Source organism: Felis catus, chromosome A3 (genome assembly GCF_018350175.1).
Source record: "Felis catus isolate Fca126 chromosome A3, F.catus_Fca126_mat1.0, whole genome shotgun sequence".
Lineage (NCBI taxonomy): Eukaryota > Metazoa > Chordata > Mammalia > Carnivora > Felidae > Felis > Felis catus.
Window position 1 is genome coordinate 44992971 of NC_058370.1, and position 24173 is coordinate 45017143.

Sequence of the window (24173 nt, forward strand, 5' to 3'; positions counted from 1 at the left end):
GTGAGTGTGGAGAAATGAAAAACCTGAAGCCTGTTTATCAATGCCATCCTGAATAAGTCATTAAATTGTCCAAGACTCAAGCATTATCATCTGTAAATAGAGAAAAAGACCACCAACCAACCTCACTAGATGACTGTTGGCCTTAAAGGAGGAAATGGGTATAAAGCTCTTAGCAGATTTGGACCAAAAGAATGTGCTCAATGAATGGCACCTACTGTATTATATGCTCAGTAATGTTAATGTTTGAATTAATGATTAAGAAAAAAAAAGCACAAAAACAAAACTGCTAACTAGAGTCAGAAGAGAAAGGTTTTGCTTTATTTTTTAACTGAAATGTAGTTGACATTAAAAAAGTTTTAAATTACCATTTTATTTCTTAATAGGATGTATCTATTTTTCTTCTACCTTGCTTGAGGAAATCGTGACTTCCAAAGTAGTAACACCTTCAAATATGACAACGATGTTAAGAGCAAAGGCTCAGAAGCTGCGGCTGGGCTCTGAGCCCACCTCTACCACCACCTGCGAGACCCTGACCTCGCTGCTTAGCCACTTCCGCCTGGATTTCCCATCCTGCACACTCAAGTGGATCCTGTGCTCAGGGCTGTCCTGAGGACTGAATGGTGATATTTGTAAAGTGCTTCCAGCAAGGCCTGGCACATAACAAGTGTCATAAAAGCTTCCATTAAACTGATATTAAAATGTGCAGAGGTAATGGAGACCTTAAAATTACATATTAAAGTTGATTTTTGTTTATCCTGGTATTTATGTTCAGCGAAGTCACTCTTACCACTTAATTTGCAAATACCAAATCACTGTTCCTAAGCAAAATATGTACACGGGCGCACATGCATGCACGTACCCACACACAAACCAGGCACATGCACACACGCTACCCACCACCCTATACAGATTATAATCTTAACCCGAAACACAGCTAATCTTGGCAGATTCTATTTCATTTTCATTCTTGTTTCAGAGAAAACAAGGTTCAGAAGTGTTAACTGACTCATCTGAGGCTGCCCCACTAACACATGCCAGAGAAGGGACTCGAACCCATCCAGCTGGCCCCGGAGCAGAGCTTCTTGCAATACACTCTGTTTCCCTCTGGTCTCCATCCTTTGGCAGGGCCTCCGATAGTGCTGCTAATGACCAACACCCTAGAAAAACCTAGGAAAAAAACCCTGGAGAAACAGGACTGGCTACAGGAGCCAGAGCCTTGGTGTGTCACTTTCCACAAGGAACCACAGCATTAACGCCAAAATATAAACAAACCCAAAGTTTCACTGGAAAAAAGCTCAATTACCCAGACTACGAACTTTTATTGACTGTCCTGTGTCTCTAGAAAATATATATGTAGCTTACGAAGCTGGCTGAACTTGCATCTTTCGTTCCCGGCCCACGTTAATGACCGTTCATGCGCCCACACCATGACCACATTAACGACTGTCCCTGCGCCCAGACCGTGACTGCACCTCCACGGGACAAGTGGCACCCAGGACAGTAACAGCGCCACTCGGACTGGCTGGAAGGATATATCGCTCGTAAATGGTGCGGGCCCGATCCACCTCTTTGTATCGTAGCTCAAAGTTGATGTAGGAGTGCCAGGCTTGCTCCTCAGGCTGCCACTCCATCCAGCGCTCAAACACCTGCCGGGCGCCAGCAATGTTCCCCAACATCTCTTCCATGTACGTGTACTTGTACCTTTAATAAAACCATCCAAAAATATGGGTCATCGTCAAAATGACTTAGGGAAAGAAGAAAATCTCCAGCATTTGTAGTTTTAACTTTGTTAAATGTGAAGAAGACTTAGGCCTTTATGTTCCCCAACAGCTAAATCGAACATGGTTTCTTATCAAAATACAGATCTGCAAGGATGAACCATAGGAAAAAAGGTAATTTTTTCTTAAAAAATTGCTTAGTTCAACAAGATATTTCTTACATATAAAAGATTACAACCCAAATTTTAGTTTTGATTACACAAGCTTTATACATTGTGATTATGACTACATACTACATACTACAGACATGAAAAAGCACTTACAGAATGTTTAAAGAAAAAGTAGGACGTAAACTAAATATATACGATTACAACTACAGAAATAAAATAAATGCAAAGAAAGGCAGAACTTTTCTAGCTTACAAAAAGCTGCTTCAGTAGATGAGAAACCTACCAGAACTGGTTGACTCGAGGCAGAGTTGTTATGGCCCGGTCCCAGATATTTCGGGCATGGTTGACCTGGCGATTCTTCATTTCCATTTCTGCATATTTCAGCCAGAGTGTAATATTTCGATAGTCTACATCTAAAGCACGTTCGTATATGGATCGAGCCCTTAAGAAGCCAGATTTGGAGAATGTCAAAGTAGCACACACAACATATGTGGCAACTATTTCAAACCACCTGCGGTGCCCTGCTATTTTATCAGGTGCCCACCATGAGCCAGGTTTTGGGCATATAAAAGTGAAAAGACAGGTTTTCAGGAAGCTATAGACTCTTAGAGAAAGACAGACATGAATGTAATTACAATGCAATATAGTAAATGTTATAATCAAGCTTTACATCACGAAGCAAAAGAGAATAAAAATATCTAGTGCAAAAGGCTAAATAATAGGTAACTCCAGAGTTGAGAAGTTGAGGAAAGCTCCAGAAGCCAAGGTGGGTGAGGAGGGGTGCTCGTTCCAGGCAGAGAGAAGAGCCTAGTGTAGGGCAAAGAGACACTGTGTCCTCAGGAGTGGCGAGTACACAGGCACGGCGGGGGCAGTGGGTGTGCCATGCCAGGAGAGTGCAGAAAGGCTGGGCGATAGGAAGAGCCAGGTGGTGATTTGTATTTTGTTGGTAAGCAGTTTCTGGAGGAACGATTTTTATTTAAAAGAATCCGAATACAGAGAAAGCAGAAGAAACTGCATTTCTCTGACTGTAGAGTGTGTGCTGGTGGTAACACCCACCTACAGCATCTCCTCTGTGGTCCCCCCAGGACTCTCCTACCATAGTGCCTCTGAGGCCCCTCAAAAGACCCTAGGGTTCCACAGAACAATTTAGAAAATTACTACCAGAGGTACACTCTTTTTCACTCATGCTTTACCTTTTCCTATTTTTTTTCTGTCTCTTAACTTACATCTTTATATATGAAACTATACACTCAGTAATTTTACCTTTGAATCTCCTTTAGACTCTCTTCCCATTGTGCATATTTTATCCAGTTACTAATCACAGTTCTGTTTTTTCTTATGTTATCTTCAAAAGTCTAGAGGAAGGGATAAAAGGGTCAAATTGAAGGGAAAAATAAGTAAAAATGACATCTTCATTTGTCCATTAATCCTGTTCTTTTTTAAAAATGTTTATTTATTTGTTTGAGAGAGAGAAAGCAGGGGGACAGAGAGAAAATCCCAAGCAGGCTCCATGCTGTCAACACAGAGCCTGACATGGGGCTTGATCCCACAAACTGTGAGATCATGACGTGAGCCGAAATCAAGAGCCCAACACTTAACCGACTGAGCCACCCAGGCGACTCCATTAATTCTGTTCTAAAAAGATTTATTCATTTTGTTGTTATTTAGGAGAAATTACATCCTGGAATCCTTGGGAAATAAGAAACTCATAATGAAGGTTATAATCTCAAGTGTTTCTTTAAAGTCTTACATGCAAACAAAGAGAAAAACTTTAGATGTACAGAATTATTAGCAAAGTTGTTGATATCTTCTCTTATAACTGATAATAACTAACTGATCCTTTAATATACTCTATACTTGTTCCTAGTATAAAAATGTTTTTGACTATTTCACTCCTCTCAGTAACATCTCCAAATTTCATACATCACTCTTTAAACATCACTAATAAGTAAATACAACAGGGTTAGTGGTTTAAAACTACTCTCTAGAGTGAGGATTCTAGGGTAAGGAGGTCAGATCCCCAAGTCTTTTCATGGCTCTTTCCCAGGTCTTAAATCCTACTGCAGAAAGTGGTAGAGTACACAATGCAGCCTTGGTTAAATCCAGCCCCTTACAGCTGTCCCATGTTTCACTTGTTAAACTACCACCTCTTTGGTTAAACTACCAAAAATTATGTCTCTGGTGGATTTAATTTCTTTATACTTTTAAAGATAATTCATGGCATATTTTATAAAGTTAAGCAAAATGCAATTATCTGGTAACCAGAAGTCACACTACTCATGGGGCTAGAAATGATAAACTATTCTTATGCTATTGCCTCTCTAACCAATGAGGAACTCTGCAAACTCTGACAACATTATTAACAGACTGGAAGGTATCACCTTGACTGACCTTCCTTTTCCTTAGTTTGTAATCATTTAACTCTTCTTCATCTGTGATCTTCTGTTGAGGTGGAGGTGGAAGAAGCTCAAGTTCTCTTTCTTTAGCTTCTCTTAAGAGTTGTTCGGCAGTTATCTGTACCTCAGCCGGGGCTTTGTTTTTCACCTTTTAAGACAGAAGACATTTCCATTTTTAATAGATGCTCATCACACAAGGTTAGGAAAACAGACATTTTTTGGGGTGTGAACTTTTTAAGTATTATTACCAGATGCTCTCTTTGTACAACGTGTTTTCATTTCTCTATGAAAGTAAACACAATGTTTTCTTTCTTATGCATGGGATCTATTACAAAGCCATAGGTAAGTCTTAAGAGAAAAGATAGCAAGAATACCAAGTGTCCCCTTTTAGATTAGTATAATAATAAACTTTGAGGTTCCTTAGGTAAAATTCTCACTAGAGGTTTTATCAAGATGTGTGCCACATCTTATCTAGTGTTACAACCTCTATTTAAAAAATTTTTCTATTAATGCCCCAGGTGAACGATAATGTCTCAAGTTGCGTTTGGTTTTTCATGGCATTTCAAATCAAAGATAATATTCAGTAACTTCCCATCATTAGACTGTAAGTTTCTTGAGATCTTAGAGCTGCCCAACACAACAGCCATGAGCTAATGCAGTGAGTCCAAACAGAGATGGGCTGTGAGGGTAAAATATAAACTGGATTTTGAAGACTTAGCATGAAAAAAAACAAAACTATCGAAGTAAATTTTCCATATTGATTACATAATGAAACAGCAATATCTTGGAGATACAGAGTTAAAGATAATACACAGTTAAATTAATGTCACCTGTTTTGACTGTTTTTTTTCATTTTTTAAAAATATTTATTTATTTTTGAGAGAGAGTGAGCGAGCGAGCAAGGGAGGAGCAGAGAGAGGGAGACACAGAATCTGAAGCAGGCTCTGAGCTGAGCTGTTAAGCACAGAGCCTAATGCGGGTCTTGAACTCATAGACCATGAGATCATGACCTGAGCTAAGTCGGATGCTTAATCAACTGAGCCACCTAGGTGCCCCTTAACTGTTTAGTGTAGGTGTAGGAAAAGTTAAATTACAAACGTAGCTCACATTATATTTCTATTGGACCACTGGTGACGAATCAAATTTTATGGAATTGAATTATAAGACACATTAATTGTTTAATGCCACATGAGGAATCTCAAAATGATGCTAGCTCATATGTAATCACAGATAATGTGCTATGTGATTTATACGCATTATCTCGGGGAATTGTCTAAATGAGTATGTAAAGGACAAGCTCAAGAGAGCCATCTGGGCTGGAGAAACAGACTAGAGTGAGGGCATCTGCAAAGGCTCAGGACAAAGCCTGTCATGTATTAAGCACTAAGTATCAGCCACCCATGGAAATACCAGATAACATCAAATTTATTGTTTAATTAACTTAATGCCGCTACACAACGCATGCCCTCTCTTTCCTTCAACAATCAGCTGGGCTAACTCCTTGCCAGCCATCAAGTGTCAGCTTAAATATCACTTCCCCAGCAAAGTTTACTCTGCAGACCCCTCACACAACTATTCCATGGCATATTCTACGCTGCAGCAGAGCATTTGGCAAGGTTGCAATTTTACACTAACTCGTGTCTTATTTGAGCACTGCTCGTCGCCCGCGTTAGATCATAGCTTCCCAGCTCCTAGCGCACTAATTTCTGCCAAATGACCCCACTCCTTCCCCAACAAAAACACCTCCCAGAACGAAGGCCACGACCGGTCGGGAATGCTCAGGAGTGACAAAAGCCTGCCCCCAACCACCGGCTGACCCCTCCTCCTTCCCCTGGGCCCGCACGGGGTAGGCCTGCTCCTGGCACCACACCCTCTCCCGCCGCAGGCCCCACGGAGGTTGGAACAGCCCCTCTCCCGGGCCTCCTCCCACAAAGCCCCTCGCGGTCGCCTACCTTGGCCACTTTGGGAATCCTCTGTTTCCCGGCTGCGGTGGAGGCCGCCATGGCTGCAGCAGCAGACCTCAGGCCAACCTGGACCCCAAAAATAGGCCCGAAGACTGGCCTGGAACCCCAAAGCGTTCTGACAACAACCGGGATCCCGGAACAGGAAGCGGAACTAGCTGGTATGACCTTTGACTTCCCGCACGCGTCGTGACGCAGTTGTAACTTCGTTTCTGTGGTAACCAGGCTGAGCGTCCTTCTCTGAGCGCCGCATCGCAGAGTTGCAGGTGAGGTGGGTAGCGCTGGCCACCCAGCGGGATCGGGATTCAGGGCGTCAGGGACGCACCCCAAATCAGTCTCCGAGACTGGGATGACTGTGCGAGGACGGGTGGGTCTGTCGAACCGTGGCGCCAGGGAAGGGGAATGGGAACAAAGCTCGGGTCCGGACGCTTGGGGGCGGAGGGAGAGAGGCCGGCCAGAAAACTACCATTCCCAGCATGCTAAGGGGGCGAGCTGCTGGGTTCCTAGGTAGCCCGGCGCCGCGTTGCCTTCTAGGCTTTGTAGTCTCTGAGGTCCAGTCCTTTTCCTTTCTGGACAGTTGTGCACAAATAAACTTTAAGGCTTGTAATAAAAAATAACTGAAGGTATTTTAAAACCAGATAATAGAAAAAATTAAAATGAATCATCAGAGTACTGACAAATAAGCCATCCTTGTGGTCAGATAAACAGATGTTTAAATTTTCTGTGAATATGTCATAATTACGTAAATTCTCTTAGCCTCAATGTCCTTAACTATGAGACTAAAATAATAGTATATATTTTATCAGCATTAAGGACAAAAATCTATGTAAAGTGCTCGGTAAATGATAGGTGGTATAATTCTTGACCTGTCTTCAAAACAGAAAAATTATATGCAAGAAAATGGTTGAGAATTAAAAAAAAAAAAAAAAAAAAAAAAAAGACTTTATCTTTTACAGTAGTTTTAGGTTCACAGAAAAGTTAGATGAAGGTACAGAGAATCCTATTTCTCACGCCTGCCATCCCTCCTCCCCCCACTGTCAGTATTCCCCACCAGAGTGGTACATTTGTTACAGCTGATGAACCTGCACTGACACATCATTATCACCCAAAGTTCACAGTTAACATTAAGGTTCACCCTTGGTGTTGTAGATTCTATGGGATTTAATGGCCTATATTTACCATCATAGCATGGTAAAGAACAGTTTCACTATCCTAAAAATCCTTTGTGTTCCATCTATTTATCTCTCCCTCCCCCTTTGCCTCCTGCAACCACTGATTTTTTAAAAATTGTCTCCTTAGTTTTGCCTTTTCGAGAATGTCATATCATTGGAGTTGTATAGAATGTAGCCTTTCCAGATTGGTTTCTTTCACTTGGTAGTATGCATTTAGGATTACTCCATGTGATTTCATGGAGTGAAAAACGCATTGGTTAAGAAATTTTGACAGTTGCAAGTCTCCTTTGGTGTTTAGGAAAAATATTTTTAAATATGTGTGTGTGTGTGTGTGTGTGTATGTGTGTGTGTATTTTATGTATCTAGAAAAATCATGTCTACCTCTATAAGAAGTGATTCTGGAAAAAAAGAAAAAAACTAGGCTGATTTCCCAAACTGAAGTCATTTGTAACCAATATAAAAATATTTTCCATAGCTTTGTACTACCTACATTATTATTTAAATATTTGTAAGTAATCTCACTTTTCAAGTTCTAAATGAACTGAATGTGATTTTATATCACTATAATAAAGTCACCTAACAAAATAAACAAATAGCTTTTAAGACAAAAAGATGTTTCCCTTAAGTAATTTCCCTTCAATTTGTAATTATGCATAACTGATTTAACAAAGTTTAATGTTAATCATCTCTAGCCTCCTCTCAGAGACATAAACACCTTAGAATGTTTTATTTCTGATTGCCCTCCTTCCATCCTACAAGTTTTTATTGTCTGGTAATTTAACGCAGTTTTTTTGTTTTAATTTTTTTAATGTTTTATTTAATTAATTAATTAATTAATTAATTAATTTATTTATTTATTTAGAGACAGAGGGACAGAGCACGAATGGGGGTGGGGGAGGTGGGGTGGGCAGAGAGAGAGACACAGAATCGGAAGCAGGCTCCAGGCTCTGAGATGTCAGCACAGAGCTGGACGCAGGGCTCTGACTCGTGAACTGCGAGATCATGACCTGAGCAGAAGTTGGACACTCAACCAACTGAGCCACCCTGGGCGCCCCTGCAGTTTGTATTTTTTAAGCAAAATTTATCATTTTTACTTTTCTTGTTGCCATCAATGCTTCTTTAGATACACCTGCATGTTTACTTTTCTCTCTCCAGCCTTTTATCTTACGTTTCATTCCTCTCTGATTTTAATTTTATTCTTCCCAGTACATCTTATAGGAGTTCTTTCAATCAGATTCTTTGGTAATTTCTTTCTATCTGTAGTAGATTTTCTTTTTTTAACCTCCATCTTTTTAAAATTTTTTTTAACTTTTTATTTATTTTTGAGACAGAGAGAGACAGCATGAACGGGGGAGGGTCACAGAGAGAGGGAGGCACAGAATCGGAAACAGGCTCCAGGCTCCGAGCCATCAGCCCAGAGCCCGACGCGGGGCTCGAACTCACGGACCGCGAGATCATGACCTGGCTGAAGTCGGACGCTTAACCGACTGCGCCACCCAGGCGCCCCTTAACCTCCATCTTTTAACGATTGTTTAGCCAGGCATAGAATTCTAGGTTAATAGCTGTTTTTACCTTTGCTTGCACGTGCATATGCGCATGTGTGCACACACGTGTGACCAGAGGAGGGGCAGAGAGAGAGAGAGAATCCCAAGCATACTCCACGCTGTCGGCATGGAGCCCAGCTCAGGGCTCCATCTCATGAGCCATGATACGATGACCTGAGCTGAAATCAAGAGTCAGACACTTAACGAGCTGAGCCACCCAGGCGCCCCTACCCTTACCTTTACGGTTTTTTTTTTTTTTAATGTTTGTTTTTGAGAGCCTGCAAGTGGGGGAGGGGGAGAGGTAGGGGGACAGAAGATCCAAAGTGGGCTCTGCACTGAAAGCGGAGAGCCTGATACGGCGCTTTAACTCACGAACCATGAGATCATGACCTGAGCTGAACTTGGACACTCAACTGACTGAGCCTTCCAGGTGCTCTCCCCTGCTCCCCGGCTTATCTTTACCTTTTTAAAGATACTATTCTGGTGGTTGGGAAGCTCTAGCCCATAAGGCAAATTCAGTCCATCGGCTATTTTGTATGACCCATAAGCTAAGAATTTTTTAAAAGACATTTTTAAACAATTGAAAAAAAACAGAAGAATATTTTAGGACACACTAAAATTATAGAAAAGTCAAACTGCAGTGTCCATGAGTAGAATTTTATTGGAATACAATCATGCTCATATTGTGTTCATATTGTCTCTGGCTGTTATCATGCTGTAATAGCAGAGCTGCATAGTTGCACAAAGAACATGTGGCTCATGAAGCCTAAAATATATATCATCTGGCCTTTTGCAGAGGGAGTTTGCCAACCCATGTACTACTGGCTCCTATTGTTGCTGATGAGAAATATACTCTTAGTCTAATTATTATTCTTGCATAGGCAGTTTCTATTTTATCCAGTCATTTTCAGGCTTTCTCTATTTTTAGTGTTTTGTAATTCCACTACTATATATTCAGGATTTATTTTTACTTTCCTGCTCAGACTGAGGATTCAGGTGTTTCATCAATTCTAAAAAAAAAAAAAAAAAAAAATTAGCCAGTATTTTCAAACAATATTTTATTTATTTTTTGAATTCCTATAAGACATTAATGGAATTCCTCTAAGACACAGATAATCTTTTTCTTCTGTCTTACATGTCTCTTAACTGCTTTCCATATTCTCTATTTCTCTGTGCTTCGTTCTAGATAATTTCTTCATAACTGCCTTCCAGTTCATTAATTTTCTTCAATCTTGTCTAATATGTTTTTAACCCATCCAATTAGCTTAAAGTTTAATGATCATATTTTCCATTTTTAAAGTATCTGTTCTTTTTCATAATTACCTGTTCTCATGACTTTTCTCTATATGTATTTCTAATAATTGTAAAGATACTTATTTCATTGTGTCTTCCACAGTCTATTATCTGAAGTTCTTGGGGACTTGCACACTACACAGGTAGTGTGGATTGGGGTGCACACCTACTTTGATCTAGGAGTTGGATTCCTCACAGCATTTTTGTTTTCTTCTGTTTTCTATCCAGAGCTATCAGTAGAGAAAGCTTCTTTGTCACTTCCGTAGGCTAGTAAAGTTCGTTTTTTTAGTCTTCTCATTTACCGAGAGGTCCGCCCCTCCAAAGTCCAGGTTGTATACATGGTTTGACTTTCAGTTCTCAGTTTTGAATGAGGCACCTGCTCTCCCCATGGGGGGAAATTGAGACTCTTGCCCCCAGGGCCTGTATCACATTTGATCGCTCCCTGAGCCACTGCACACAAAGTCATTGCCATCTGGGTGGAGGATTTCCCTTTGCTCTCTCTTCCTTCTTTCCATGTTTCCTTTCCCCCAAAGCTCAGCTCTGTAATTATACTTTCTTATTTTATTCAAATTTTTTGTATATTTGTAGCATCAACTTATGACATCATGTTTCACAAACAGGATGTCTCTTTCCAGTTTTGCTTTTAAGTTCAAACCAAAACCAGGAATGACAACATTTATGGCTAGCTTTACAAGAGTCTAGACATTATTAAGGTCTGTTTCCACCCAAAGTAGGTAAAAGATATTTGCAAATATGAAAATCTGTTGTCTCTACTAATGTCACGTCTTTGTAGGAGGCACCTAATTTCACATTCACAGGGGCTGTGGAAAATATTACTGAGTGTTTAATTGCTCACATGGTAGTCAGTCAGGTTCTGATTGCCTCCTTTGAGATAATACCATCATTTTATTCCTTGGTAATGCTTCTCCCAGATTTGGAGTGAGAAGGCCTTCTGTTGAGACACCCTCCATGGATTATCTTCCTACTGGTCTATGGTGCCCATCCAATGTGTACTGTGTGTGTTTGATCCCTTAACGTACAAGGTACTATCTGAAATTATACACATGCCAAACCCCAAAGAGAGGAGACTTCAGCTGGGAAAAAAGGATTTCACACCAGGATATCAGATGGAAAAGTTCTGGAGATGGATAATGGTGATGATTGCACAAAAATGTGAACTTACATCATGTCCCTGAACGGTACACTTAAAATGGCAAAAATGACAAATTTTTGGTTATGTGTATTTTGCTACAATAAAAACAACCATGATTTCAGTCATATTTTTATATATGTGTGTGTATATATATATGTGTGTGTGTGTGTGTGTGTGTGTGTATCTGCATATAATGTTTTTCATAGTGAGAAGGTATTATGCATTGAGAAGGTATAATGAAGAATGCATTGCTGTATTTCAAAATAATTTTTTAAAATTAAATGTTAAGAAAGATTGACATTAGAGTTAGAACATGAAGTCAGGAGCACCTAGGTGGCTCAGTCAGTTAAGCATCCAACTTCGGCTCAGGTCATGATCTTGCAGTTTCTGAGTTTGAGCCACGCATTCGGCTCTGTGCTGAGTTCGGAGCCTGGAGCCTGCTTTGGATTCTGTCTCTCCCTCTCTTTCTGCCCCTCCCTGCTCACACTCTTCTCTGTCTCTCTCAAACATTAAAAAAAAAAAAAAGAAAAGAACATGAAATCAGCTCATAATAGCAGCTAGGCTATGTAAAGCCCTCTTAGAAAGGAAATGTCAGGTCATTAAAATTTAGCTGCCACTTTATTAAAGGTGTGTTCATTTATCTAAGAAAGAATGTGTCTTTGCAAAAGGGATCAATTGGTCCTGTGGGTGTCAACAATGTAGAGATGCCCAGGCAAACTGGGAAGATGCCACCTAAGCATTACCCATCTCTGGTTTCCTTGGCTTTAAATCTCTGCAGTAGATGAAGTTCCCCCAGACCTTAGGAGCTTTGAGTGACTTCTTGATGTCCACTATTTTGAATCCTGAGAATGTCCATGCTCAATAGTAATAATGATGATATGACTAATATTTACCAAGCACTTAACTACATGTCAAACACTACTTTCAGTGTTTTGTATATAATAACTCATTTTTAAAACCCTTTACAGTATGTATAGTATCTCTGATTTACAGATAAGAAAACTGAGGCACAGAGAGTTTTAGGAACTAGCTCAAGGTTACATAGCTAATAGGCAATAGAAACTGGGTCTCATCCCTGGTACTCTGATTCCACAGACTGTGTTCTTGGCCTTAGCGCCATGTAAACCATCTTCCAATAACTGGGCTTTCCATGTGGTGGTCTGTGAGGACAGAGTGCATGGATGGCCTTGCCATGGCACAGGTGGAGGCTAAACCAGCTTAAAGAAATGTTTATTTATTTCTATCTTCAGAGTATGAAGAAAATTTTGAGCCAATCTTTCTGATTTTGGACATGTTATATAAATATCAAGGTTTTCTTCCCTTGCAAATATGAAGATCTGCCATTCTGAGCTCACATTTTCACAAGGCTGGAGCTGAGAGTACATGTGCCCCCAGTTCATCTCAGCCACCCTGATACCAAGGCTGCAAGAAAGTGGCCAGATAGCACACCTTGTTCTCTCAAAGGAGAGGAAATCAGACTTGTATTTAGCTTACATGACTTGTTTGTTAACTGTCTAGGCTGCAGAAACATCTAGACTGCTTGGCTGTTGACTTTCCCATTGTAAATGAATAAATTGGCATTTTGGACTCTTTTCAGTTTCAGTGAGCTTGGACAATGTAGGGCATCTGCTTTTGCTTTGCGGGGGCTAATGGAGGCCCCTGCAAGTTGAGGGTGGTATGAATTCACCAAGGAGAAAGCCACTGGGTAAGGATTCTTGGCTGCCACCTGCTATCTTTCTAAGTTCCCTTGCATGACCCCACACCTTGCACCCTTACCCATCTGAGTGTTGATGGTTAAGAGCAGTCAAACTGCAGTTAATGTGAACACCAGTGGACCGTGAGGGCAGGGGGACCTTCACCCACAGAGACAGCCCGCAAGCTACTTAAACAGGGGGAATGACAGGGAGTTGGACTAGAAGCACATGCCAAAGTTTCTGTTTCTGACCAAACATACGTGTCCTGAGGCAAGTCACTTCACTTCATGGGCCTCAGTTCCTTCATCTGACGAAGGAGGAGCTGTCTCAGACCCCTGCAGTGCTCAAGTTCTTTGGTACCTTGGCACATTGAAAACTGCAAGGACATCTCTAAACAACAGCAATAACAAAAAGCCACACGATGTAACATTGTGTTTTGAAAGAAAACCATACACACTATGTAATCCCACTTATGTGATGTGCAACAATTGGCCAAGATCATCTATGTGATCGAAGTCCGAATTATGGTTACCTTTAGAGGGGCGAGTGAAATGGGGGCTGCCGTGAGGTGTTGGGAGTGCTCTATATTGTTCCTAGGGTCCTAGGGTGAAAATTAATTGTGCCTGTTTTGAGCATACTGGCCAGTATCTAATAAAATTATTTTCCCTAGGAGAAAAGAAAGGAGGAGAAAGGAAGGAACGGAGGGACAGACAGAAGGAGGAAGGAAATAGACACACACACACACACACACACACACACACACACACACACACACATATTGAGACGTTAAGAGAATAAGTTTGTGGCCTGCTGTTCCTGTCAGCAGCATTCCCCAAAGTGTCCCTCTGGAACATTAAACTCTCCAATGTTGCTGTCATTAGAAATTTTTCTCAGAAAGGGTGTGGGAAAGTCTGGGAAAGGAGATACTTTATTATGGAACTTCTCAAAGACTTTTATGGGCATAGTCGTCTCTCAGGAAGGCCATCATAAGCAGCATTTCCTACACTTAATTGACCAAAGAACTTTTTTTTGTCTCAAAATATCTCTTAGGACTGTTGCTTTTCAGGGCTACAGTTTGGGGAACTCTATTTGGAACATGGGCAGAAGCTGTCAGTATTTCCCCTGTAACTCTTGACCACATGCCATGGTGGCCAATTAAATAAAGAGGATTCTGAATCAGTAATAACTCCTTTCAATGTTTTTCAATCCTATTGTTAGAATATTTTAAAGCAGCTTTGTTGGAAACAAAGAGTACAGTTGCAGACATTTCTAGATGGGCCAATTCTCAGAAACATCATTCTCCTGGAGAGACACACATTGGCTGGTTTGCAATGGCAGTCGTTCGTCATAGCCAACCCCCAGGGGAAACTGTCCCATCAGCACTGAAATACTATGTTCATTCTGACCATACGGAAATTGAATTCACATCCAGTTTTGTAAGTACTGTAACTGGATGGGCTTGTCATCTCAGATTAACAGTGGACTGTTTTCTGTTTTTTTGGGACAGGATAAAAAATGTCAGTACTCACTTCACCAAGAGGAAAGGTAGAAGTGGTTCATTGCCGAAGAACAGAATCACAGGATATTTATTGTATCAAAAACCTCATTAGAAAATTTACCCAGAAGCTGTTTGGGAGGCTAAATATCATCTATCTTCTGTAAGTATGTAGCTAAGTAACCTAGGAATATTTATCAATTTTATCACACACTAGAAGGGACCCAACTCCTTTGTCTTTATGGGGCTTATGATCAGGAAGTGAGCAGCAAGAAAATCTATTCCTGTGGAGCAGAAGATCTCCAGGAACAACCAACCTCTAAGTTCCATAACAGCCTGCAAAATGAAAGGGTTTCTCGTGGGCTTTGGATTCAGGCAAACTTGGGTTCAAATCTCAACTGCCTCTCCCACTAGTAGAATCTTGGGGTAAGTTAATAATATCAGCTGCCAGTTTTGAGAATTTATTTTCTGTCAGGTTTGTGTTTTGCCAATATTGTCTTATTTGCAACGCTGAGGTAGACACTATCCTGCCCATTTTACAGATCAGAAAATGGAGGCCTGCCGAAGGTCAAGCAGTTAGTAAGTAACAAAGCCCATATTTGCTCTTAACCATTGTTATTAAGTGTTCCTCTAAGCTTCAAAATACACATAGATTTTTTCTCTGTTTTTTTGGGGGGAGGTGGGTGGGGAGGAAACACCAGAATATAAGTATCCTATAATCTATTCCTTATTATTTTTATTGAAAAAGATGAAAAACAGCTCAAGTATTTTGAATTTTATAAAGCTTCATATTAAATACAACTGAAATGTTTAAACAAAGGCCAGCCTAAGACATTAAAATTTGTAGTTTCTGGTGATCACACTGATGAATGTAATGTGAATTGACACAGTTTTGTGGTGGAGCATTAGGGCAACATGTATAAAATGCTTTAAAAAATATCTATATATATCAATGAAATTATTCCATTTTTTGGCACTTTGGTGGATTGAAAACCTTAACAATGTCCTCTGGAGGGAAACAACATGTCGATACACCCCACACATGCCAACCCAAAAGTTAAGGACTGTGCAGAGAACATTATCAAAATGAAACCAGAAACTGTAGGAAAATAGCAGGAATCAATGCCACCCTCTCCTTGAGGATTTTTGCTACATTCTAGAAATCTCCTGCTTCTGTTTTGACAGCTTTGCAAAGAATGTAAGATAAATACTCCCTCCACCTAAGGAGGGAAGTATTAGATCCTTTTGTATAAAATTGGGTTGTTCATTGTAAGGATGAATGAGACATCAACTCGCTCCTGAAGTGCGAAAGTTAGGAAACTAGCCTTTTCAACTTCAGCATGGAATGAAGGGGGACAAATCCTTCAAGAATTTGTAAGCATGTGTTGATTTGAGTTCCATGCTAATTATCTGTGTGGCTTGAAAAGCTTCAAAACCTCCTAAATAATGAGTCCATTTTCAGACAAAGACTATGTTCATTTACCGATAGACTGAATAAAGGGAATAAAGTGGTGAATTAGATTAAAAGTGGTCACAGATTAGTAGTGTGTCCAGGAAACTGGTTGAAATAATGAAAATCAGGTCTGAAGGATGGAGCTTCAACTCAGACTTTAAATAATGCTCATAGATGGAGTTGTAAGTGATACACGCTCGCAGTCAAAAATCACAAATATACGAGGTAACAGGCACCGTTAGTGAGAATCAACAATATACAGCAGAATCAGACTCTCAAAGACTTCAGATGTGAGTTCAGTCAATGAATATAAAATAACTATGTTTACTACATCTAAAGTGAAAAGATACATTTAAAAAGACCAAAAAAGTGAATAATGAGATTTGAAAAAAAAGTCAAACCATCTAGAATAGTATAGTTAAAATTAAAAGCTCATTGGATGACTTAAACATTGTAAAAGACACAGGTGAAGACAGAAGTAGCAAATGGGGCAGGGAGGGGGGGCAAATACCAATAAAATATCCAGATTCAGTGCAAAGAGACAGGCAAAAAGGTAAGAATGGAACAGTTAACAGTTGGATCTATTCAGACGTCTAGAAGGACATGATGGGCAGTGGAAAAGGCCAATATTTGAAGAGATAATGGCTGACAGCTATAACTTTCCAAAATTGTTGAAAAGCACCAATTCTTAGATCCAGAAAACTGGATCCCGAACAGGATAAACACACAGAGAATTCCTCAGCTCATCATAATGAAACAGCAACACATCAAATCTGAAGAGAAGATCTGAAAAGTTATCAGGGAGAGAAGATAAATTGCCTGTAAACAATTGAAGATTAGGCTAATGGTGATTTCTTACTAGCAAGCACGGTAGCCAGAAGATAGTAGAATGTCTTCAGTATTGGAAGAAAATAGCATCAAAGTAAATTGTGTACCTAGTGAAACAATTTTTCAATACGTAGGGGAAAATGAATGCATTTTCAGACAAGCAAAATACTGAGTTAGTTTACTAGTGAAATCTGTATAAAGGAAATTCCTCAGAATATACTCTAGGCAAAAGGAATAATTTCTTAGCTGGAAGGCCAAGATACAAGAAGGAAAGTAAACAAATATATGTGTAAATATGTTGGTAAATCTAAGAAGAAAATCTAACTTGTATAAAGCAATAACGATAATAACTAATCTAATATAGATATTAAATATAAATAGTTATATGATATAAATAAGGTAAAATACACAACAAAAATAGATGAATTGGTTGGTGCGTGATTAGAATGAAAGTACTCTTAAGGTATTATTCAGAAGGAGGGTAGTATTCAGAGGTTCTCCCCCTCCCTCCCAGGAAGCACACACACATCCAAGCATGTTATGGGGTAAATTATCAAACTTTATTGAAAGACATCAAAGAAGACCTAAGTAAATGAAGAGGTATACCATGTTTTTGGATAGGAATATTCAATACTGTAAAGAAATCAATTCTTCTCCAGTCAAAATCCTACTAGGATTGTTTGTTGAAGTTGACAAAGTGTGTGAATTCATATGAGAGAGCAAAGGGCCAGAGCCATTTGAAAGAAGAAAAATAAGGTGAGGAGGTTAGCCCAACTAAAGACTCATGGTAGGCATAGTAATCGGGACAGTGTGGTAATGGCCAAGGAATCAGAGCTCCCAGAGAGAGACCCATGCATACATGAAAACTGGATGACCAAACCAGTGGGGAAAGAATGTGCCATTCAATTAATGGTGCTGGGACAATTTGTTACCCATATGGAAAAGAGAATAAATGTAAATACGAACCTCATGTCATACAAAAAAAGGAAAAAAGCAATTCTGGGTGAATTTATGACTTAAATGTGGAAAGCAGCTAACGTTGTTGACAGAATCTTCTAGATTCCAAATTCATGTATCCAGCTTCTTGGTGGATGTCACCCCTTGGATACCTAGTAGGTACTTCACCGTTCTTTTGATCATCACCTGCCTCCAAAATACCCCATGTTTTCCCCATCTCGGTAACTCTAGCAACTCCAGGCTTTCACTTTCTTGGACCAAAACCTTGGTGTCACCTTCATACTTGCTCCTACATCCCACACCAGCAAAGCTGTCTGCTCCACCTACAGAATATATCCAGAAGCTGGGCTCTTCTTTCTACCTCGCTTCTCTTGCCAAGGTCCGATCTGAGCCTGGTGCACTTGAGTGTTACTATTGCCCCTTTCTGGTTTCTGCTTCCGCCTTGGCATCAGCCCTCACCCATTCTCCCTCCTGCCCCAGCAAATTATTCTCAACATAATAGTCAGAGCGGCACCATTCACATCAACTGGATCCTGTCGTGCTCCAGCTCAAAACCCTCCACTGGTCTGCCACGTCCCTGCCAGGATCTGGTGTGGAACCCACCCTTTTCCTTTCTGACCTCACCTCCCTTGAGCTCCACTGAATTCCTTTATTTTTCCTGGAGCACCCCAGGTACATTTGTGCCTCATCCTACAGTTATGGAGTAGTCCCCATTGCACTTGACATACTTGCATGGTTCATCCTCTTTCCCCTATTTTTTTTCACAGCACTTGTCCCCACCTGACATTCTGTGCATCTTAGTTTAGTGTTTTTTTTTTTTTTTTAATTGGCCTGCCTCCATCCATTAGAACATCAGCTCCATGAGGGCAGGGATATTGGCCTGTTCTCTGCTGTATCCATGGAGCCAGAAAAAGCTTGGCACTTGGTATGTATTCAGTGAGTGTTTTTTGCATTAATGAATAAATCCACTACTAGGCATGTGATTGTGCAAAACCTCCCTAAGCCTAGAGGTTTTGCACAATCAGTTAATAACCTCATCTGTGAAATGGACAGTTGTACTTCATTTATAGGGTGAGTGGGACAGTGAAAAAAAGTTATTAAATACAGTGCCGTGCCTAGCTCCTAGGAGGTGCTCATAGCTGCTGTATCCCCTTCCCTCTGGCTCTGCCTCTAAGAGCAGGGACCAGGGTCAGATAGAGGCAAGCTTTTCTATTATTCTCCTGCCCTTCCTTTCTCAGCAACTCAGCAACCATAGAATAGGATGAGGCATTGCTTTATGAGTACAGTGGAATTCTCTTCCATATACACATTAAAAGAAGGCAACAAGCATTAGAACATGGTACAAAAGGAGGTGTAATTGCCTCTGAGATGGAAAAACAAGTGTTAGGGGCCACTGTATACCTTAATGAGTCTTGAATCTTTACCACGTGAATAAACTTCTGCATGTGAATAAATTATAATCCCCCAGCTTGGTAGCAGGTGTTCATGTCTGATTTGCCCCTCCTGGGGTGAAGTGTGTTACAGTTGGCCTGAGCAGGAGCGGATGTGATTTGGCTGTCCTCGTGACCACCAGTGACCCATGTGATCAATTGCCAAGGGCCCATCCTTTTATGGGGTATTCAGAACATGGCATATGGGATGTGGGTGGGATTACAATTGGGGCCTTTCTACAGATTTTTTTTTCAAGAACCTTCCACAAGTCTGTTTTCTCAAATCCTACACACAAACACATACTAATTACCTGAAAGTTTTTGATAACCAGTTGTTTTCAAAGAGCTTTGTACCCCTGCTTAGAGTATAAGGTCTTGGAGTGGCTGTCAGAGTACCTCAAATTTACATGTCTAATGTGTTTGTATCTTTTCTGAATTGGCAGATAAGAAAAGCATAACTTACACCATGTGGGATGGAGTAGTGAAAGTTTTTTTTTTTTTTTAAGGTTAAAATCGTATCCTAATAACTAAAAAGGTTGTGACTTACCTCAGAAGCCAGCGTATCTTTAGAAGTGAAAGTAAATTTACATTAAGGGTGCCTGGGTGGCTCAGTCGGTTAAGCATCTGTCTCGATCTCAGCTCAGGTCTTGATCTCAGGGGTGTGAGTTCAAGCCCCGCATTGTGCTCCACACTGGGTGTGAAGCCTACTTAAAAAAAAAAAAAAGAGGGGCGCCTGGGTGGCTCAGTCGGTTGGGCGGCTGACTTCGGCTCAGGTCATGATCTCGCAGTCCGTGGGTTCGAGCCCCGCGTTGGGCTCTGTGCTGACTGCTCAGAGCCCGGAGCCTGTTTCAGATTCTGTGTCACCCTCTCTCTCTGACCCTCCCCCGTTCATGCTCTGTCTCTCTCTGTCTCAAAAATAAACAAACATTAAAAAAATTAAAATAAAAAAAAAGGTAAATTTACATTTTCATCAGTGTCCTGGAGCTCGCTAAATAGCTGCTATCCAGCCCATTCAGTCTTTCATTTTTCATGTTAGGTAAGGCCCATCACCTTTTGCCAGGCCAACCTCAAGGCTTAGAGCAGGTGGTTTCTTTTCTAGTTTATTGAATTTTGTTATATTAGCTGCCAGCTCAGTCACAGATACAGGAATGAATACAACTGACCTCACCTAAAAACCCTGCTAAATGTTAGGGGAGAAAATGAGAAGATTGAGCATAGCAGATGAGTGGGGAAAAGGGCCAAAAGAATTGTCCACATCAAGTGCACATGTCACAGGACAGGGGGGCATGGGGGCGGGTGGGTGGCAGAAACCACGATAGGCTTGGGGAACACCTGTGATGTTTAATAAAGTGGAAAATGGGGATACAGTTTCACCAAGATTTCCATCAAGTGTAGTTAAATAAAATGAATTTTGGCTGAACTTGGAAAATTCTCTAAACAAGTGAACAAATGAGACATTAATGAAAAAAAAACCTCTGATTTCACTTGCTGGATAATATCCTTGAGCTTTAATGTATTTTGTGTGAAATATATACATGTGTGTGGGTGTATTTTTTTAATTTGGCATATTTCAAAGAATAATTCTAAATCCAGCTTTTAAAAACAAGCCTCCCTCTACCTTTTTCCTCATCTCTCTTTGCTCTCACAATAATTTTGTCTGTCCCATAGAGGACAATGTTAAGAGGTAATAAGAACTGGAAATTATGTATACAAAAGGATAATGCTACAAAAGTTACTTTCTTGCACTTGGCCATTTGGAAATTGAAGTGCATTTTCCCATTGAAACGAAGTTATTCATGGCTGGCTTCCCAGGCAGACCCACAAAAGTCTATTTAATCTACAATGTCTGTGTGGTATAGTACTGTGCTAATTGTACTATGGAGCCCAACCACCACCCTAGGTTCCCATGGATAAATGTGTTTCAAGTTCAAATTGGGATTCCAAGAACACATTTCCCTTGTTGCCTGAGGGGATGGCAGCTGCCTTGTCCCAGCTCTTGCCCACTTCCTCCTTCATCATCATTGTCAGGTCCCATTCCCTGGGCATTTTCTTATCTGGATTAGCGTGAGGAGTATCACTGTGGAGTAGTAGGTCATGGCTCTGGGAGCCTCCGGCAGAGGAACCCTGAGGACCAGGAGCTGGAGGGAGCCACTGCAGGAGTGGGAAGAAGGGTAGGGCTTCAGCGAATCAGAATGGAGAGGTTGGGAGGCTGCATCCTTTTGCTAATGAACGCCCTGTATGGATAGTATATTCTTGGGACCTGAGGGCAGTCTACTGTCTTCTCTGCATGATAGCCAGGGCTATGGTGGGGTCTTTGGGGCAGGTGCACCCTGAGGGAGTCCCCCATGGCTGAAGAGTGGGCTTCCTATGAGAGAGGACAGTGGCTGTAAGTGCTGAGATTGACATCTCCAGCACAGTGTTTCCCGAAGATGCCTATGCCTCTGATAGTGCCGAAGGCGATTTGTCTCGGTACATGCAAGAACAATTTTTGTTCTAAATGTTGTATATTTTTATAGTTTTATTTATGGCAAGGGATACTGGTTTTCCATTTGTGATTTTGTTGTACATTTCCTATTGAAATAGTCTTATTTAAGCCAAAGTGAACTGATTTGAAGAAAATAAGTATAGGAAGTGCACAAATGTGAGAGACTGCAGTTTGGTGATTGGATCTAGTAAAATGATATGCTGTCAAGTGGGGGAGAAAAGCAGACTACAAACAGTATGGGTTGTGTGCCTCCATTTTTAAAAACACACAAAATACATTTCATTTGATAATTACTCTCAAAAAAGAGAGAAGTCTGGTGAGATAGAAACCAAAATACTGACACTGTTTGGTCATCTACAGGAGGTGTTATTAAGGATGATTTTTCCAATTGTTTTTCTCTTCTTGTGAGTACTTACTGGTTTTGATTGTAGTCACAATTCATTGCTTTTATGATGAAAATATAACTGGAAAGCATATAACACTTTCTACTCTGTCCATTATCTTTTCTCCTCTTCCTTCAATTACATGCTGTCTTCTTAAGTTTTGAAGGAACATTTTACATCTTTTTCCTCCAACTTAAGATACCAGTAGATTTCACTCAGTTGAAAAAGTGAAAACTGCATCTCAATTTGTATACAATTGGTTCTCTGTGTAGTAAATCATATGCTGTCTCTAAGTCAGCACTCTTTCTGTCATGCCGGGCCACATGACAGGGTAGCAGTTGGGAAGGACCTGATCTCAAGATGTCCCTTTGGGATAGCCACCAGAATAAGAGTTGGAAGACCCTCGCTTCCCCTTCCTTGTGTTTATTAAACTTCCTCTGTGGCCTTAGCTTAAACCAGATCCCTCAGGGTCTCCATTTCTACAGCTGGGTCAGGTGATAGATTTTCATATCCCGTAAGAATCCATTGGCCCAGGGGCATGGGCTTAGGATTTGGAAAAATTGGCTGAGATGGCTGACAGAGGTGGGGCTGAACTCTTAGCCTCACTGTTTTGCACAGGTGACCAACTCATCCCAGTTTGCTCAGGATTTGTAGCCCTAATGGTCCCATGTTTGGGGACCTTCTCAGCCGCAGGCAATCACGGACAGTGGGCCACTCTAACTGTATATGTTTAGGCCAACACAGTGGAATTGGCAACATGGAGGATAAGGAAAACTGCAATCAGTTTCCCCAATCTCAATGGGAAGGGTATTGGACACTTCATTTAAGTATAACACCTTTATAATGAAATGTAGTTTTCAATAAAAATGTAGTTAGTAGCACAGATGTCCTGAAAGATCTGTTCTCAAAGTTGCTGTCATGTTGTTCCTACCTCTTCCAGAGGTTTTATACCTTATGTAGTGGTTGCTAGGCTTCAGTAGCCAAAGAAGGGGGAAAAATGATACCTCCTTGTCTCCCTTTTGGTAATCTTGGTCATGTGTGCACCTTTAATCATTTCTACAGGGAAAAGGCAAACCTTGCTGTTACCCTCTGCAATGACAAGGAGGAGATAATGGCCCAGGCTACCTTTGTGGACTATCCCAACTGGAATATCTCCAGTCAGGACAACTGGGTATCCGTGTTCCGGGAGCTCGACCCTGAAATCCCATGCACGGTAAGCAGTTACACACAATGCTTATTAGAACAGCCTTAATTTTGAAGGGAAGTTCTATGTTTGCATATATGTCTTTCCAGTTTTGAGACTAAGTAGTTGAAAACTCACAACAGAAGGTATGTGACATTATGACAGTTAGAAATGAAGTTAGCTGGCAGGGAGGAAAGATGAGTCCAAGAGCATCCCAAGAGGGGATAGGAAAAGGGAGGTAATAGTCAGATCAGTCAGCTGGTAGCAAGGCCGAGGTCATGCTGTGCTGGGAGGACTAGGAGGGAGCAAGGAATCAGTGGGAGCATTAGATATGTTCCTCTTAGTTCTCCACACTGCTCCCAACATCAGTGTCCAAATTCTTTTTTTTTTTAATTGTCTTTTTATTGAAGTATAGTTGATACCCGGTGTTACCATTAGTTTCAAGTGTACAGCATAGAGATTGGACAAGTCTATATGTTGTGCTGTGCTCACCCAAGTGTAGTTACCACCTGTCACCATGCAACTCTATTAACAGTACCATTGACTGTATTCCCTATGCTGTACCTTTCATCCTTATGACTTGTTCATTCCATAACTGAAAGTTTATACCTCACACTCCCCCTCACCCATTTTGTCCATCCCCTACCGCCTTCCCCTTTGGTAACTACCAATTTGTCGTCTGTTTCTGTTTTGTTTGTTTGTCCATTTGTTTTTTATATTCCACATATAAGTGAAATCATTTGCTATTTATCTTTCTCTGTCTGACTTATTTGACCTAGCATAATACCTCCTAGGTCCATCTGTGTTGTCACAAATGGCAAGATCTCATTTTTTATGGGTGAGTAATATTCCACCATA

General features: G+C 40.7%; 3 protein-coding genes across 11 annotated transcripts in view; 2 read left to right on the plus strand and 1 right to left on the minus strand.

Annotated features, from left to right (window-relative positions):
• The window catches only part of NAA20 (N-alpha-acetyltransferase 20, NatB catalytic subunit), a 27995-nt gene extending 27234 nt beyond the window's left edge, over positions 1 to 761 (plus strand). Inside the window, exon 6 of the mRNA XM_045053930.1 lies at positions 384 to 761. Coding sequence (XP_044909865.1) covers positions 384 to 414 — 31 coding nt within the window. The 3' untranslated portion in view covers positions 415 to 761. The remainder of the gene's footprint in view (positions 1 to 383) is intronic.
• Positions 1 to 6367, minus strand: part of CRNKL1 (crooked neck pre-mRNA splicing factor 1) — a 15885-nt gene extending 9518 nt beyond the window's left edge. The window contains exons 1-5 of the mRNA XM_011280988.4: positions 6237 to 6367; positions 4280 to 4432; positions 3152 to 3243; positions 2172 to 2330; positions 1535 to 1701 (exon numbers count right to left, since the gene is read on the minus strand). Of these exons, the coding sequence (XP_011279290.1) occupies positions 1535 to 1701; positions 2172 to 2330; positions 3152 to 3243; positions 4280 to 4432; positions 6237 to 6287 (622 nt within the window). The 5' untranslated portion in view covers positions 6288 to 6367. The remainder of the gene's footprint in view (positions 1 to 1534; positions 1702 to 2171; positions 2331 to 3151; positions 3244 to 4279; positions 4433 to 6236) is intronic.
• A 31-nt stretch (positions 6368 to 6398) lies between these two features.
• The window catches only part of CFAP61 (cilia and flagella associated protein 61), a 285236-nt gene continuing 267461 nt past the window's right edge, over positions 6399 to 24173 (plus strand). For 4 of the 9 annotated variants that reach the window (XM_011280983.4, XM_045053925.1, XM_045053926.1 and 1 more), the window contains exons 1-3: positions 6401 to 6511; positions 14609 to 14759; positions 23195 to 23345. In XM_011280983.4, coding sequence (XP_011279285.3) covers positions 14617 to 14759; positions 23195 to 23345 — 294 coding nt within the window. In that variant the 5' untranslated portion in view covers positions 6401 to 6511; positions 14609 to 14616. Of the gene's footprint in view, positions 6517 to 14608; positions 14760 to 23194; positions 23346 to 24173 lie in introns of all 9 variants that reach the window. The other 5 variants (XM_019826881.3, XM_019826883.3, XM_019826885.3 and 2 more) reach the window with 4 other exon arrangements.